We start from the raw sequence: 17,967 nt of genomic DNA, 5'->3' as shown, positions 1-17,967 counted from the left end.
TTTAGCCTACAGACCTCTAAAGGGTGTCTGAACAGCACTTCACGAAAGGCAAATGGCAAGTATTTGTTTAGAAATCAATCTGGTGAAATTTGAAAGCTGCCCTGTCAATTTTTAACAATAACCAGACTCTGTATTTTGATTATCTGGGTCTCCCTTTCCCAGCGTAAGCACTTTACTCTCTGGCCACCCTAAGCCAATTCCTTAAAATCAACAATTATCTTTCTTTCTCCTTCTGAGTATTAAATGTCTTGAAGTTAGAGCCAACTTCTTCAATCCACAGTGAAGAGCATCTTATAAGCACCATTTTAATTGAAACCTTGGTGGAGTTTTGTCAGATCGAGAGTCCTGTTTTTAGTTTCACCCTCCTCTCCTGGAGTGTAACAGTTTAAGTACCCATTAACTTGAATTCTGTGATATAAACTTGGCAATAATGTAGGAACTTTTCATGGTCATGATTGTGTTTTTCCCTTAATGTGGTCTGAAACTTTATCTGGTGCTCAACTAAAGATTTTCCTCAAACTTTTATTTCTTCTGTGTACAGTACACTTTGATTTTAGAAACTTTTCAAAAAAATTGACTCGATTGAAATTTTCTGTAGTAGAAAGAAAATAATATGAAAAGGTTCCCATATCCGTCTGTCCATCTTCAAGTATTAACTCATGGCAAGTCTTTTTTCATCTACACTAAAGCACATCCCGTGTATTAATTCATTCAGGATTATCATGTTTTAATTGAGATACAATTAAATACAATTAATTAGTTTCAGGTGTACAGCAAAGATTTGATATTGGTGTATATTGCAAGATGATCACAGAATTCTAGTTAACTTCCATCATTACACACACATACTTACACATTTTTCTTGTGATGAAGACTTTTATTCTCTTAGCAGCTTTCAAATATGCAATTCATTCAGGATTACTTTGCCGTTTTTCACTTACAGCAGTGGTTCTCGAATCAGCTGGAGGGGACTGTTCAAGAGTAGGTTGCTGGGCCCCAGCCAAATAATTTGCGTTTCTAATGAGCCCTTGGGTGATGCTGACACCCTAGGGCCACACTTGATAGGGCACTGGCTAACACTTGTATGTGGCACAGAGCCATTGTGTTCATATAAAATTTGAGAAATAACCAAAACAGAAAAAACCACTCTGTGCTGAGGAGTCCCAATTATACCTATATAAGGACCAGGGATGTTCTAGGAGAGGAATAACTGCCAGAGTTCTCCTGCTGTGTATACTCCATATTTTTAAAGAAATTAAATTCTACTTTAAATTTACAGAGATGGCAGCAAAATCATAGAGTTTAATAATGGCCAACGAGAACTACACACGGCCCAGTTCAAGAGACGGGAGTATCCAGATGGCACTGTTAAAACTGTGTATGCAAACGGTCTTCAAGAAACCAAATATTCATCTGGTCGCGTAAGAGTTAAAGACAAGGATGGTAATGTTCTAATGGACACAAAGTTGTCATGATCCTTGTGTGTGGCTAATCATGAAATAACATTAACTTGATTTTCTTCTTTAAAAAATGTACATTTTCTTGTGGATTCTGTGGTTTAATTTATATATACTGTGTGTATATATAAATGGAAAAGATTGTTTGGAATTTTTTCATAATGTTTGAAATGCACAGGGACAGCTTTCATTTTTAGTTCACCTACCTTGTCTTTCTATGGTTCTAACCAGTATAGACTTTTAACAAGTGGATGCTTTCATTGGTTGGAGATGGTTATGAGAGCCAAGAAGTACAAGCAGCACAGTATCACAGATTTTCCCACCACCTGCCAGGCCTATGAAGGGCTTGCTTAGAAAGTTTACTGAAGGAGTAAGAGGATTTCTCCAGTCAAAATATTACTGTGCTCAATTAGTACTAAAAGTGAAGCATTATCTACCACAGAGGTCACAGAATTGGAAGTTAAAACAGTGACTGAGTACAAATAAACAGTAAAACAAACAGGCAGAAGAGTTCATTCTATGAGTGCAGATAAATCTCATGGGAGGAAAAAGCAGTTGTCACGAGGGTGACAGCTGAGAAAGGCGGGGCGTGAAAACTAACCAGCCAGTGTTAACTGATTGATAGACCACAGGTGCCTTGACCTTATTACCTGTAAGGCGGGGCTGACAGAAGCAAGATGTCCTTGAAGGGGTGGGGGGCAAGTCACCTACAAGTAGATTCACATAGTAAGTTTGGTCTAGTCACTTAGTGCAGTCTGACAGTAGTGCTGGCAGTAACTCAGTATTTTTAAAAAAGCCACATGTATTAATTCCAGGTGATTTAAAACTGAATAACAAAAAACTTTTCAAAGAAAATAAATAATTATATATATTACCTCAGGAATAGAGAAAGATTTTTAAATAATTTTATTTTTTAAATTATTATTATTTTTGGCTGTGCCGCACCTCTTGGGGGATCTCAGTTCCCAGACCAGGGACTGAACCCAGGCCACAGCAGTGAAAGTGCCTAACCCTAACCCCTAGACCCAGGGAGCTCCTGAGAGAAAGATTTTTAAATGAGACACAGCACAAACCTTAAAAGGTTGATGAGTCAAAAGTTTGTTTGTCCAAAGATAACACAAAAGAGAGTAAAGTCACAGCCTAGGAAAAGAAACACGTATCTGACAAAGGATTAGTAACCAGAATATATAAAGAATCCCTATTAGTTAAAATAGGTAATTACAAACAAAGGATATTAATAAGCAATAAACTAAAACCAGTAAATGCATATTTCAACAATGAGGTACCTTTTTACGTTCGTGTCATAAACTGGCAAACAATGGTCTGGCCACACCACATGCTGGCAAGGAACTTGGACTACTGATGGTAGAATTAGCTGGTAAAATCCCTTTTTTGGAAAGCAGTTGCCTCATGACCTAGTACTAAATTCCACTAAAGTATATTTACTAGAAAACCCCTCACAGGTGCATAAGGGGTTGTACAGTAGAGTATCTGTAATTGAGAAAAAACTGGTAACGACCTAAATATCTTAACAGGATAAATTATATGCACAGATGGATGTAACAGTGAAAGTGAATAAAATAGAGCTATGCATACCAATATGCATTATATAGTGGAAATAAAGTAGGGAAAAAGGTAATCGTGTGATACTGCACACACTTAAAAATATACAGAGCTCTTGTTTATGGATGTGTGCACATACAATAAAATTATAAAGCGCTATATGAGAATGATAAACACCAAATTCACAGTATTCACCTCCTCTGTAAGAAACAGAATGACTGGGGAAGGGTAGAACAGGGGCCTACAACCATGCTGATGATGTCTTATTTCTTCAGCTGAATGTACATTAGTTATAAAATGAACTAAATATGTTTTTTCTAACGTGCCTGAAATATTTCATTTAAAAATTACAGTAAAATAAAATAAGTAAATACTTGAAAGCAAATATTTATTAACTTTTTTTGAACAATTCCTAACAGTTCAGCATGTAAAGAACAGAAAAAAAAAGCCCAGCACTATTGCAGAACAAGTCAAGAAAAATAAGCCTGAAACGGTCTACATATAACAGAAAACTTTCTTCTGGGCTGCTATAGATGCTCTGTACTGTAAACCTGAAAAACAAAAGGTGTGTTATTTTAAACCTTTGCTTAAGGTTCAAATACAGTTACTGAATCACGTTACATTTATGTGAACGGATAAAGAGTGAGCTGTTTACCGAAGGACTTTAATAACCTTGTTATCAGGGCATTGACTGTCCAGTAGTGCTGCACGTGTAGCATAGAGTTCTGTGCTTAAATTATTTATAGTGCCCACTTTCTGCTGCTCTCCTCCTTGCCCCCATAACCATCTGGCACCATGAATGGTCAGGACAGCCGTCCCAAGCGTCTTTATAGCTATGGAACCTCTCTGTTGCTGGTACTCAATAGGTAAGAAGGGCCTATGAAGGAGAGATCTACAAGAGAGACTCTGGTCGAACTTTGTTGTCATTCCTTTGACAAGTCAAGGAAAGGCCAAAGGTGCTTTTCAGGGCAATTTAGTATTAATCTCTGCTACATCAGTCACATGCCGTATGCTGACTATAAGGGTGAACAAGAAGTCGTGGTACTTACATCACTCATCTTGGTCTGCAAGCCCCATTTCTACTAATGACATATGAACTGGATACCGTTCATCTTCATATAATGTCACTATTTGTTCTGGTACCTGAGCCTAAAATTAAAAAGATACATGTCAAGAAAACACCATCATGTCTTTGCTGCCTGTTCCTCCTACAACTGGCAGGAGGGACAAGGCATTGTCTAAGTTTATTTATAATTTATACGCTGTTACTTTCAAAAGGTATCTTGATGGTTTCTTGCTAGGTCTCACTCTTTCCCTCTTTTACTTTATTTAAAATGTAACTAACTCTCCCCAAGGTTTTCCTAGATTGAGCCAGTGGGCTTTAATACTACCATCTCTGTTAAAATTCATTTACATTCTACACAGGAAGCATACCTTACGCATACAGTCAGCAAATTTTGAGTGTTACTCATAGAGGTGAATACACATGTATTTACAAGAACATCTGTTATTTTCACTGGCTTCTTGAGAGAAACCCTGCATAAGCTATTTATACCACTGCACACACGGGAACGTGGTATGTACAGAGGTTTTGAAAAAGCACTTTCTAGTAATAGCACTGCTCCATTAAGAGCTCATTCTTGTCACAGCCAGTATATCAGAAATCCCCCAAATCTCGGGTCCCCAAACCAGGGCGAGCTGGACTGAAACAGCAGTGGTGAGGACTAGGGTGAACCGAAGAGCATGCTCCCACCTAGAGGGACTGCTGTTGCCCCGCTGGTGCTAGCTGTCATTCCAGAAGATTTTGTAGTACTTAGAAATAAGACTTTTGGTATAATTTTCCAATTTTATAACAGCTGTGCACTAAATCAAACATGGTTACAAGCCAGATATGGCCTTTGAGCCACCCCTTTGTGACTAAGCCTCAAGTAGAAAGCATATTTATACCAAGCATGATCTGAATTTTCTTTTCTGGACCTTCTACTGCATTAAACAATTCAAAGTCAGTACAGTTATGATATGAGCACCATTTGAACCTTTCTCTGACTCTGACCAGAATCCCCTTTCTGGTCTTTTCTACTTTTAGGATGCAGCTCAAATGTCACTTTCTCCCGGTCGTACTTAACTGAATAAGCACTCGAGTGCCTCCTAAGCAGGGGCTCAAACACCCTACCCTGATCTCTCCAGACAGAATTCATCGCTCTTGCTTCTCTCCCCACACCCACACCCCAAAGATACCTATACCTTTTTTATAGCATTTATTTCATTCTACCTTGTATTAGTAGTTTACATGTTTTCCTCATTATCAGTTCTTTGATTATAGGATACTCATCTTGATCATTTTTCATCTTAGTCATTACATCACTGATATTTTATATCATTGCAGGGCGAATCAAAAGGTTGTAAAATATAAACTAAGACATTTGAACAAGCCTTAAGATTAATCCTATAGTATTTACAACATCAAATGCTTTAAAGCGTTTTTGCATCTAGAGCTGCAGAGATAAAAAGCACTTTAGAAAGTTAACAGGGATCCTTGAAATAGCTTTGAAAGTATTTTGGCTAATTAAGACAGATATTTACCATGGAAGAAGCATAAAGTTGTTTTCCTTGAAGACAGTCTATCATAGCCCACAATGCTTCCATGCTCCACTTGGGACAGTACGGTATTCTTGCCTTTCCTATATCTCTTAAGGGAGGTTTAAACCCTGCCAAGAGCACCTTTATGGCTCGGGCTGGATACTGCATAAGATGAAGAGGAATTTGACGAAGTCTGTCACAAAAGAAATCCTTCAATTAAAATGTTAGGAATGTCACAATTAGAGGAAAAGTTAATGGTGTTGGATTTGGCAGTGTTTCTTGGATATGACACCAAAAGCACAGGCAACAGAAGAAAAAATTTTGATAATATCAAAATTTAAAACTGTGCAAAGGGCACAATCAACAGAGTGAAAAGGCAACGTACAGAATGAGAGAAAATACACATTAAAAAAGACATTTCTCCAAGGAAGAGATATAAATGGCCAACAAGCAAATGAAAAGGTGCTCAACATCACTAATCATCGGAAATGCAAATCAAAGCCACAATGTGATTTCACCTCATACCCATTAGGATGGCTACTATTAAACAAACAAAAACGGAAGATAAGTGTTGGTGAGGATACAGAGAAAAACTGGAACCCTTGGACATTTGGTGGGAATGTAAAGTGCTACTGTGGGGAAGTTTGGTGGTTCCTCCAAATACTAAGAATAAGCATATTATCCAGCAACTCCACTTCTGAGTATATTTAAAGCAGGGTCATGAAGAGATTTTTGTACACCCATGTTCATAGCATCATTCACAATAGCCAAGTATCCACTGATGGGTGCATGGATAAATAAAATGTGTTATATACATATGATGGAATATTATTCAGCCTTAAAAAAGAAGAAAATTCTAACATATGCTATGACATAGTTGAACCTTGACATCATGCTAAGTGAAATAAGCCAGTTACAAAAAGACGTATGAGATACCTACAATCAAAATTCATAGAGATGGGAAAGCGGAACAGTGGTTGACGGGCTGGATGAAGAGGGAATGAGGGATCGTTTAATAGGCACAGGGTTAGCTTCAGTTTTCCAAAATGAAGAGAGTTCTGGAGATTGGTTGCACTAACAATGTAAAGAAAGTTAACACTACTTAACTATACTTCTAAAAATGGTTAAGATGTTAGATTTTATGATATGTGTATTTTACCACTATTAAAAAAGTATCACAAACAACAATAAAAAAAGTTGGAAAATAACAGTGTCGGCAAGGATGTGGACAAAATGGAACTCCTGTGCGTTGCTGGTGGAAATATAAATAGTATAGCTACTATGGAAAAGTTTGGCATTTCCTGAAAAAGTTAAACACAGAATTATCATATGGTCCCGCAATTCCATTTTGAGGTATATAATACCCCAAACAGCTGAAAGCAGGAACTCAAAACGGCTCTTTGTATGTCAGTGTTCATAGCATTATTCACAGACCAAGTGTCCATAAACAGATGAACAGATAAACAAAATGTGGTATATACGTAAAAACGAAATATTATTTAGTCATAAAAGTAATGAAATTCTGACACATGCTTCAATTGGATGAACTGTGAAAACATCATTGTAAGTAAAATAAATCAGACATAAAAGGACAAATACTTATGATTACACTTGATGAAGAACCTAAAATAAGCAAATTCATACAGGGAGTAGAAGAGGGGTTACCGAGAGCTGAGGGAAAAGAAATGGAATGTTATTGAGGGGTACAGTTTCTATTTGGGGTTATGAAAAAGTCCTGAAAATGGACAGTAGCAATGGTCACACAACACTGAATACTTAATGCCAGTTAATTGTATACTTAAAAATGGCTAACGTAAGTTTTTTCTCTAAGAATTTTTTAAAATTTATTTTTTAACATGGTAAATTTGATGTATATTTTACCACAATAAAAAATAATTTTTAGACAGAAAATACTCCCAATATATAAGCAGCTTTAAAATAGATTTTTCTTTTAAAAAAAGAGGCAAAATCTTTTCAATTATTTAAAAAAAAAAGAATAGAAAACTAAGAATCCTAATTCAACTAAGTTTACATTTTTGTTTTTCTAACCTGTTTATTGTCAGCTTTTCAGTTGATCCATAATCAACAAATTGTACCAGGACAGCCAGAGGATTAAATTCTTTAATGGAAACAATCTTTGCTCTGTACCATACGCCATCATCATATTCTGCAAGGCAAGGCATTTCTGAAAAGACAAAAAGGGGAAAATCACATTGCCTTTTTTTTTTTTTTTTGGTGGTACGCGGGCCTCTCACTGTTGTGGCCTCTCCCGTTGCGGAGCACAGGCTCCGGACGCACAGGCTCAGCGGCCATGGCTCACAGACCTAGCCACTCCACGGCATGTGGGATCTTCCCGGACCGGGGCATGAACCTGTGTCCCCTGCATCGGCAGGCGGACTCTCAACCACTGCGCCACCAGGGACGCCCCACATTGCCTTTTATTTTCTTAAAAACGTTTTTTAAAAAAATTACAGCAAAGTACAAAGAAAATTAATCACCAATTACCCATTATTCAGAATTAAACACTCAACAGTTAGCCACATGTTGGCTTATGCTCTTTTTTCTGTTTATACTTTATAAACCTTGTTTGTCTTAATTCCTAAGTTAGGAAAAGGCTGGAAGGAAGACACCTCTCCATTCTCAGAGTCCTAGTTCTTCCACCACCCAAGGCTTAAACCATCCTTCCATTGTTCCCACTTCTTATATGCCCCCGATTTTTTTTCCTTTGGGCAGTTGTCTTCTGCAAATGATAGTAAAATGGTTTCTGTTATTCCTACTTTTAATTTCCTTCTCCTCCAATCCAATTCCATTGCTCTGTAGTTTAAAAAATTTCAATGGCATCTTAACTGTCTGCAGTACCAAGTCCTTAGACTGCAATTTACAGGGTTCTTCACAATATACTCCCAACCCACTTCAACCACATATCCTCAACGTGTTACCTAAATAGATTCCTTATTCAACTCCTTCAATATAGATTCCGTACATATTTAAGAAGCACTTGTCTGTGAATCAACTTGTACATATGCATACTTAATTGAAGAACCACCACAGAAAAAATGCACACATGTATGTATAGCTCCGTGAATTATCACATTACTCATGGACTGTTGGCGCAGCCTCCCTTGAGAGAAGAGCACAGTGAGGAAGGAATTGTTTCTTCCAGATTATACATTAATTTACAAAAAAAAAAGTGACAGTGAGTTTATTTTTTCACTCATTGAGCAAATACTTAAGAGCACCTATTTGTGCCAGGTGCCCTCCTTAAGTGCTGTGGCACAGAGTCCCTGCTGTGGTGCTGCCTTAAAGGCCCGGAGGGGGGGAGGAGGGGAGGAGGGGGTGGGGTGGGATGCATCAGGGAAGAGCTGCCATTCGGGGATAGCTGAGCAGAGACCCTGCTACACATCCCAGAACTTTCCAGGCAGAGGGAACAGCAAGTGGTGTTCATCAGCCAAACATGGGTCACAAGTGATTAAAATCTCATTAAGTAAAATCAGACAGGACGTCAGACCGATGTTTTCCTTTGCTAAATTATCCTCTGATAGGAACAAAATACCAAGGATGAATACATCCCTATACATCACATACTGATGAAATGTGTAGACACCACTCCTTGTACTCAGGAACCGTCATCACCAGTAACTAGATGCATTTTCCTCACAGGAGAATGCCATGTATTTAATAAAGATAGGGAAATAGAAAGGGAAAAAAGCAGGGTTTCACCCATGCTGGCAGGACTCAACACGATCTGAGTTCTGCTTACCCACACCACAATTAGCAGCTTAGGTGGCTTGTAATTAAAATAAGTGCCGTTCAGGTCCAAGTAACAACTCACAATCTGAGCTACTGGCGAAATTGCAAGCTCAGAAAAGCCATCTTCATGCAGTCAATGTTACAGTTCGACTTGAGCTTTGAAAAACAAAAGCGCCCCAAGGCAAGAGACCATGCATATCAAGTGAGGGTGATAAAAATACCAGTTAACCTTAGAAACAACCCAGTCTCGTCAGCACTGAAACAAAACAGGGGCTTCATTAGGAATCCCATTTTACTCTGAAAGTTTAGTACCTGTTCTGAAGTCCGTCAGAGGAGGGAATGTCTCCACATCCACATTGAACCTCCCTAGCGCTTCCTCAAGGCTCTCAGGCTCAGGTTCCCAGCTGACTCCACTGTCAACTGTGTCATCATGCTGCTTAACCAGATTACAGTTTTCTACAGAGTCAAGGCAAATATACACCTAAGTGGGGAGAAGGGAAGGGAAAAAGTTCAAATTCTGTAATTTTTAGTATTCATGATGTGGACAGAACGACTGCGCAGCCAGTCCCCAGCAACGGCCTCACAGTCCTCACAGAGTCAAGTCCCCACAGCAAACCAGACTTGCTCTTTGTGACTGTAAAGCACGACAGCGGCGGCGGTATGTGACCACCGAGCCCAGGTTGTCAAAGGCGTGGTCTCTGCCTTGGTGGCGCTCAGCCCACCAGGGGAGCGTGCAGACCCGCGCCAGCAGGCCCAGGAGAGGCCCGCGGGGCCGGGGCCCAGCACTCAGGCTCTGGAAGTGGATCCTGCACACCCCCCAACACACACCCCGACTGCAACCCGAGATCCTGGATTCCCGACTTTCACGTGTGTTGTTTTATGCTGCTCAATTTGGGGTAATTTATGTGGCGACTAATAACTAATTAAAAATCATAAAAACCAACAATAGTTTGCACTACTATGTTCTCTGATGAAATTATGGAGCAAATTCTTCTTGTCTGTGAAAAGAATGGTTTACTGTGTAAAAATGGCTGAGGGACTGCCTGGCCACTTAATTTGTCATTTCTTTCTCTCATGTTAGCCAAGCATATATAATTGAATTTTCTTTAGTGTACTTACTCATTCAGTCAATATTTACTGAGTGCCTGCTATATCAGGCAGTATTCTAGGTTCTAGGGATACACCTCTGACCAAAACAGACAAAAATCCCTGCCTTCATGGAATTACATTCTAGTGGGAAGAAGCAGACAAAGAAAATAAGGAAGTGGCACAGTGTGTTGTTACAAGGTGATAAGTGGTATGGAAAAACAGCAAATAAAGAGCACCTAAGTTCAATGTAGGAAGAGGACAGGGGAATGAGATGTTTAATAAGATTTCACAGGTGGAAATAAGTTCCAACTTAACAATCTAAATATTTGATTGAAAAAGCTACACAATACTTGGAAAACCCAACAGTGATTAAGGAACACTTGCCTCATTAAGTACAAACAAGTGTCTGAAGAGGACATTATAGGGCAGGCAACCTAGCGGCCACCAGCTGTCAGCTATGAAAATCAGGAAGATGGAAATGTGGAGAATCAACCCTAGAGTTAAAGACCGAGACTGCCTGTCATGTTTTTAACCACCAGCATTGCTGGAATCACATACTTCGCTGGGTGAGACAACGTGCTTAACTTGAACAGCGTAGAGCTCTCCAGGGGGAGGAAGAGGTGAAGACAAATATGGCGGTAAAACAGGAGTCTCTGTTTCAGGCAAGAGCAATTCCTAAAACACCAAAAATAAATTCCAATTTCAGAGTGACTATTACAGAAACCCACCACGTTATTAAAGCTTATTACAGTGTCAATTTACTTTCATTTAGCAAAAATCTAGCTGAGACACTGAAAATCACAAAATAATTTTGTTGTAGGACCAAAATGTGATAAATAATCAAAAGATCTTTAGCAATCTTTCGTCCCCTGCCCCAAAAAAAGATTTTGTGTAAAAAAAAAACCCCACAGGAATATTTACTTATATATAATATTTACATATAACACATAAAACTCTAGAAGAATGATTAACAAATTGCGGCTGCTTAGTGGGATGGACTGGGGTGTTCAAGATGTAGAATTGGGGCAACTTCTTTCTTTTCATATTTCTGTGATATTTCATTTATTTTTAGAGTATTTTATAATAAAAACTAATATATGAAATGACAAAGGAAGATTTAAGTTAAAAATCATGAAAAAAGTGTGCTCTCTCTTAAGCTCTATAAAAGCATGAGGAGTAATTAAAAGTTATATGATTCCAAAGAGGATCAAGGCAGTTAGCAGTTGTTAAAAGAAATATACATATAAAAATATAGGGGATTTTTCTTTTAGTAAGTTAAAAAAAACTTGAATATGGTGATTAATATGGTGATTAATACTAAAACAATCATATTCAAATTTGTAGACTCACTTATTACTATTTAACATTTCCAAACTGGTGGCAAAACAAAACATTTGAACCACTTAGATTTCAGCAAGAAGTGACTACCTACTGTTGAATTTTACCGATTTGTTACAAAACACTTTACAACAAGCATGTCATTTTTATAATTATAGGAATTAAATTCTACTTAAAATTTTAAATGATAAAATTTTACTTATGAAAACACTTCTTTCACCAAAAAGCAAAAGTGACAAAAGAAAAAATAAGATAAAAAGGATAAACTAGACTCCATCAAAATTTAAAACTCTGGTGTTTCAAAGGATACCATCAAGAAAGTGAAAAGACAACCCACAGAATGGGAGAAAATATTTGCAAATCATATCTGATAAGGGACTTGTATCTTCACACCTATCCTAAGATGGCTAGGAAAAAAGTCAGATAAGTCTTGGTGAGGATATGGAAAAAGTGGAACCCTTGTACAATCCTAGTACCAAAGTAAAATGATGCCGCTGGTTTGGAAAACAGTTTCACAGTTCCTTAAAATGGTAAACATCGTCACCATATGACTTAGTAATGCCACTCCTAGGTCCATACTCAAGAGAACTGAAAACAGACATCCACTTAAAAATTTGTACACAAACGTTCATAGTTGCTTTAATTCACTATCTGTAAAGGTAAAAACAACGCAAGTATCCATCAACAGATGAATGGATAAACAAAATGTGGTGTATCTGTATAATGGAATATTATTCAGCAATAAAAAGGACACATACTACAACATGATTCAACCCTGCAAACATTATGCTGAATGAAAGAAGCCAGTAACAAAGGGCTGTGATTCCCTTTATATGAAAGGTCCAGAATAGACAAACCCACAGAAAGTTTCCAGGAAACTGGGGGAGGGGAAATGGAAAGTGACCGCTGCTGGTATGGAGCTTCTTTCTGAGACGGAATGTTGTGGAATCAGATCGTTGTGATGATTGCACAACTCCATGAATATATTAAAAACCACTGACCTGTACACTTTAAACAGTTGAACTTTATGGTATGTAAATTAATAAAGCTGTTATGCTTACCTACCTGATCTTGTATCAGATTATTTGTACTGATGAAGTGTCCAAATTTTCAAAATATTTGGATTGAAACTTACCTCAAACCTTATTTCCCATCTCTCTTCCTCACACTTTGTATTGTAATCTGTTGGTTTCTGAAATAATATAGTATTATTAATGAATAAAACTATCTTTAACTATGTAATATTGTTTTAAGGCACTTTCATATTTCATCCCACAAAAACTGCGTGCATGACCTTGTTGGCATTCATTTCAGCTTAACTATGGGAAAATTTAGTGTTCTGAGTGATCTTAATATTGCAACAAGAATCCTCAAAATTATGCTAAAAGCATGTCAACTGTCATTAGTTTATAATAAGAGTGGGAGCTCTTACCTTTCCTTTTAAATGTTCACACTGAAGAGTACACCTGGCAGAGAGACTAAGTAATCTTTATAAAACCGGTTTAACAGATGAAACACCCTTTACACAAACACGTGGGGGCACGCATGCGCGCGCGCGCGCGCACACACACACACACACACACACACACACACACACACACACACCCTCTATGCTCAAAAGAAACAACTGGCTGTGAGCATTGCATGTACAAAGTTATGTCATAGTTTCCTATTTGAGAGAAGAAAGTAGTTTCCTATATTGAACTGAACATCCACTGTTTGGTTGTGTACTATCACTAAAATGAATTTCAGAAACCTAACAAGTGAACTGCAAGTCTAAAAATATCTGCTATATAAAATGTTCACATTCTTATTTATGAGTACCCTGTTTCTATAAAGTATTTGTGGCAGCCTGCAATGTGAAATCGTATCTGTAACAGACTAATTATGTTTTTTAAAATATTAAAAACAGAAGCACCAGGCAACTGGGAACGGGCTATTTACTGAAGCTAAGCTTAAAATCTGGCTCTGAGTTCCCTGTAAGAAAGCAAACTGGGGGAAATGTTATAATACTGAATATAAGGCAAAACCATTTTATCTTGGGAGAGAGTCATTTCTGGCAGTGAATTCCATTATGATTTTATAATTTACATCTATATTCAAACAACGTTAGAGAACATATGAGCTTCTCATTAGGTTTGAAGATATAGAAAACTAAGTGACTCAATGCAACTGAAGTCTTTTTTAGGACTTTATAAAGCATGATATAGGGTATTGCTTTCTCAAAGAATTTACAAATCCTCTAGACCCTCTTAACATATCAGGCATGTAGAACTATATGGAAGGCTTGAGGCAAAAGACAAAATATGACATTTTAACCAGTTTCTTTTTCTATAGTTTAGAATTTTATAGAAAAATAGTTCACTTACTTCCTTCAGTATTTCCTCAGAATGTTCAAAAGTACAACACTTATGGTGTGCCATAAAATAAGAAAGTGACATTCCATCAAAATAGAGATGAATAGATAATTTCTCCCATGGATTTTCTGGTAATTCCTATTTAAGTTCAATAAAGGAGATTATTACTATAAAAATAAAGTTTGCTTGTAGATTAAAATTTTACAGTCAGCAAAAATGAAATTAGATTTCTGACAATCACAGTATTACTAGTTTGACTAGTGACTCGTTTTGTAAAATTTTCTTCCTGGTATTTTGGCAGATAACAAGGCAATAATGCTACTACTACTCTGGTTTTTATAAAATATATTTACATGTCCATAAGGTAGAGTTTTCTAGTTATGTAAAGAAAACAATTTGCTATACATCATCTTTAGATAATACTAATAATTTATACTAAGTAGAAGGAGAAAGAAAAAGTTATGCTCAGGGGTAAAGAAATGAAGTTTAGTTAAAAATCCAAAAATGGCAGGAATCAGAAGAAATTAACAACAGTCTAGGAGTCATATAGTGGCTTTCAAACCCGTGGGTCCATTTTCAAACATTAGGTACCAAAATGCACATGACTGATAAGCTGATCGTTCCTCAGTTTCCACTCGGTACCACCTTAGTCCTAACTCAGAGTTAAGTGTAATCGCCTTCCAGCTGATCTCCTGCTTCTACCTTTTTCTACCGTCCAGTTTTCACCAGTGCAAAGTGAAAACAGTAGATTGTGAGGTCAGATCACATCCACCTCCACGCAGCGACAACTGCACCTCTCACAGGTGGCCTCCCACCTCCGTCCGTCCGTCTGCTCCTTGGACACTCCAGGCGTCTCCTGCCCTGCGGCTCTCTGCACTGATCTGGTAACGGCGTGGTGTGTCCTCTCACCACTCGGAAGTCTCAATCAAATTTTATTTTTTAAGGGATGTCTTCTCTGACCACTGTATTTAAAATGTTATCTCCTCCCCCACCCACCTCTCCTTATCAGCCTTTCCGAATTCATTTTTCTAGCCAGCACTACTATTTAACATATCATATATATATATATTTTTTTTTCATTTTACTTCCCATCACTAAAATGGAAGCTCAACGGAGGCAGGAGCTTCTGTTCGGCTCTTGCTGCGCCTGCAGGCCCAGGACAGAGCCCAGCAGGTAAGAGGCACCGGGTCCGTGCCATGAGCACGTAAGGTAGGAGGAACACTTCTGGGGAAGGTCCGCTACGGCAGCAGGGCTGCAAGGGCAGGCACAGGCATGGTTTCTGAGAAATCCAGTACCTTGGTATACGCCACACTGTTTTCCTAGGCTAATAAGCTAAGCAGTAAAGAAAGCCACCTGGATAACCTGAACAGTTCCCATCTCTGCAGGACTTCCGTGACTGTCCACAGAGGCTGTGAATAACCAGAGGCGGAGAGGCTTCTCCACTTTCTTATTTAAGTGCGTCTGTGGCTCTTTTTAGGTCTTTATTAGCCTGCCATCACACCTTTCATACAGAAACACTTCCTTAAAGTTTTTCTATCTTTCTGCCTGAACCCTCCAACACAGCTCCAGGAGAATCTTCTCACTGCCTCACTGCTCAAGAACCCCCAGCGGGGCCTCCTGCCTGACGTCTACTTCTCTTAAACCCTATTCGCACTGCTGCTCCTCCCAAAACTTCTTCTGTTCTAGCAGATGCATTTCCCATTTCTGTCTCCGCACCTACCTGGTCAGGAGCACTTCATCAACTCCCATTTCTACATTCCTATTACACTCACTCTTTTTACCAGCTGCCTGGCTCTCAGCAAGTTGTGGTGTAAAGTCTTTAGGGTTTTGTCTTGTGTCTCACTGTTTCACTAACTAGACAGGGCCCTTGAGGACGGGAATTACCTGCACCTAACACAGTGCTACACACACAGCACCATCCTGAAAACTACCATGTGTTTATAAACATCTCTACTTCCTTAGTACTCTCCTTGTGTCAAAATAAGTTGTTAATAAGGAATCTTCCAAGTTACTTGCTTATGGAAGTTCTCAGGAACTTGCTCAAAATTAGGTTTATTTAAAATGAGCCTAGGAACCAAAGTGGTAACTTCTTTTATGTTAACGAGTAACTGATAATCACACAGGAACATAGTTCTTCATAAAAAAATCCCTCAAATTATATTACCTGTAACACTTTATGGCTAATTAACTAAATCAATGATATATGCTTTATTTTAAATTTTTTTTGAAGTTGGTTGTTTTAAGATTTTTTGATGTGAACCATTTTTAAAGTCTTTATTGAATTTGTTACAATATTGCTTCTGTTTTTTGGTCCCTTGGCCGAGAGGCATGTGGGATCCTAGGTCCCCGAACAGGGATCAAACCCACAGCCCCTGCATCGGAAGGCAAAGTCTTAACGACTGGACTCCCAGGGAAGTCCCAATGATATATGCTTTAAATACAAATTACCATAATGTGAACTTCCACCTCTCTCTTTGAAAGCAGTTCCTGAAGGAGTTCTACTGCATCTGGTTGCCAGACATTCCCGACCTATTTGGGATTAATAAACTCAGATTCTTTCACAAAATAAAAGCAGGAAGTAAATGAAGATACACAAAAGTAGCCATAAACAGATAACACTAGAGAGAAGGACAAAATATATAGGCAGTTTTCAGAGAATATCATGGGTATATGATAAAAATGATCTTAAGAAACTAATAATTTGTCTCAGCTTCTCCCCATGTTACTCTCTTAAAGCATTTTATGCTTTAAAAAGATAAACCTGCACTAAAAACAAAGCATCATAAAACTTTTAAAAGAGGCCAATATGCCAAAGCAGTGCTTGTATACTGACTACAATGTGTATTTATTAAGGAGCAGTGACTATTACGTCTTATGTGTTAAGAGGTTCACTTGGCCAGGAAATTGGAGCCTCCTGCCAAAAGCCCACGAGGAGGCCCAGCTTCCTGCCAGCGCCCTGTACGTGAGCATCTGGAAGCAGGTTCTTCAGCCCAGTCAGTCCTTTGGGTTATTGCATTTCTGGTGCACATCTTGGCTGCAGAGTCATCAGGGACCCTGAGCCAAAACACCCAGCTAAGCTGTTCCCAATGCCTGAGCCACAGAAACTGTATGAAATTTTTAAAAAGCTTATTGTCGATTTAGACCACTAAATTTTAAGCTTAATTTGTTATATAGCAAGAGATAATTAATATACCATTCCCTTCTCTGATCCAGCTTCAAATTTCTTGAAATTTTATTTGAACCGTAACTAAAAATTAACAATTCCAAACAAAATTCCCATCTACGAAGACATTATCTCTCTTAATTTATTCAGATATTTTTATATCCTTCAGTATAATTCTGTCATTTTCTTCCTAAAGGCCCTTTAGCTATCTTTGTAAGCTTATTTTTGTTGCACTGAAAGGGATTTCATCTTACATTCTAATTTCTAGAAAACTATTGTTAATAAAGACAGTATTTTAAAATTAATCATCCTATAAATCCCTGTTTACTCACAGGTATGGTATTATAGAGCTGACAAGGAATACAAAGTTGGGGTGTATCAGGATATAGCAAAATAGGGTAAAGATGACACTGTGGAATCTTCTCAGTGAATCCGTGATCTAAATATTGTACCTGAAACAGGACAAAGTTCATAATTAAAACATACTACTAAAAACTAGGGGACAGAAAGGACTCCCTGGTATTAAAGAGAATAAAAAAGAAAAGACATTCTAGAAGGAGATATAAATCTGGATTTAAAAAATCTCTAGAAAAAAAGTAACACTGTATTTCCTCATCCCATAGTGTATCAAACCTCACTGTCAAAAGGTTTTCTTACAAATGAACAAAAG

At 38.0% G+C, this 17,967-nt stretch overlaps 2 protein-coding genes across 5 annotated transcripts in view; one reads left to right on the top strand and one right to left on the bottom strand.

Annotated features, from left to right (window-relative positions):
* Positions 1-1,478, top strand: part of CPAP (centrosome assembly and centriole elongation protein) — a 54,176-nt gene extending 52,698 nt beyond the window's left edge. For all 4 annotated transcript variants that reach the window (XM_079902705.1, XM_079902706.1, XM_079902707.1 and 1 more), the window contains exon 18: positions 1,280-1,478. In XM_079902705.1, coding sequence (XP_079758831.1) covers positions 1,280-1,475 — 196 coding nt within the window. In that variant the 3' untranslated portion in view covers positions 1,476-1,478. The remainder of the gene's footprint in view (positions 1-1,279) is intronic.
* Positions 1,479-3,442: 1,964 nt separating this feature from the next.
* The window catches only part of RNF17 (ring finger protein 17), a 110,721-nt gene continuing 96,196 nt past the window's right edge, over positions 3,443-17,967 (bottom strand). The window contains exons 28-37 of the mRNA XM_079902703.1: positions 17,630-17,749; positions 16,583-16,663; positions 14,147-14,272; positions 12,913-12,969; positions 10,998-11,114; positions 9,663-9,831; positions 7,650-7,785; positions 5,604-5,793; positions 4,070-4,169; positions 3,443-3,571 (exon numbers count right to left, since the gene is read on the bottom strand). Coding sequence (XP_079758829.1) covers positions 4,071-4,169; positions 5,604-5,793; positions 7,650-7,785; positions 9,663-9,831; positions 10,998-11,114; positions 12,913-12,969; positions 14,147-14,272; positions 16,583-16,663; positions 17,630-17,749 — 1,095 coding nt within the window. The 3' untranslated portion in view covers positions 3,443-3,571; position 4,070. The remainder of the gene's footprint in view (positions 3,572-4,069; positions 4,170-5,603; positions 5,794-7,649; positions 7,786-9,662; positions 9,832-10,997; positions 11,115-12,912; positions 12,970-14,146; positions 14,273-16,582; positions 16,664-17,629; positions 17,750-17,967) is intronic.

This window comes from Stenella coeruleoalba, assembly GCF_951394435.1.
Source record: "Stenella coeruleoalba genome assembly, chromosome: 18".
NCBI classification, from domain to species: domain Eukaryota; kingdom Metazoa; phylum Chordata; class Mammalia; order Artiodactyla; family Delphinidae; genus Stenella; species Stenella coeruleoalba.
The sequence above is the reverse complement of the archived record's forward strand: the minus strand, read 5'-3'. Positions and strand labels throughout refer to the sequence as shown.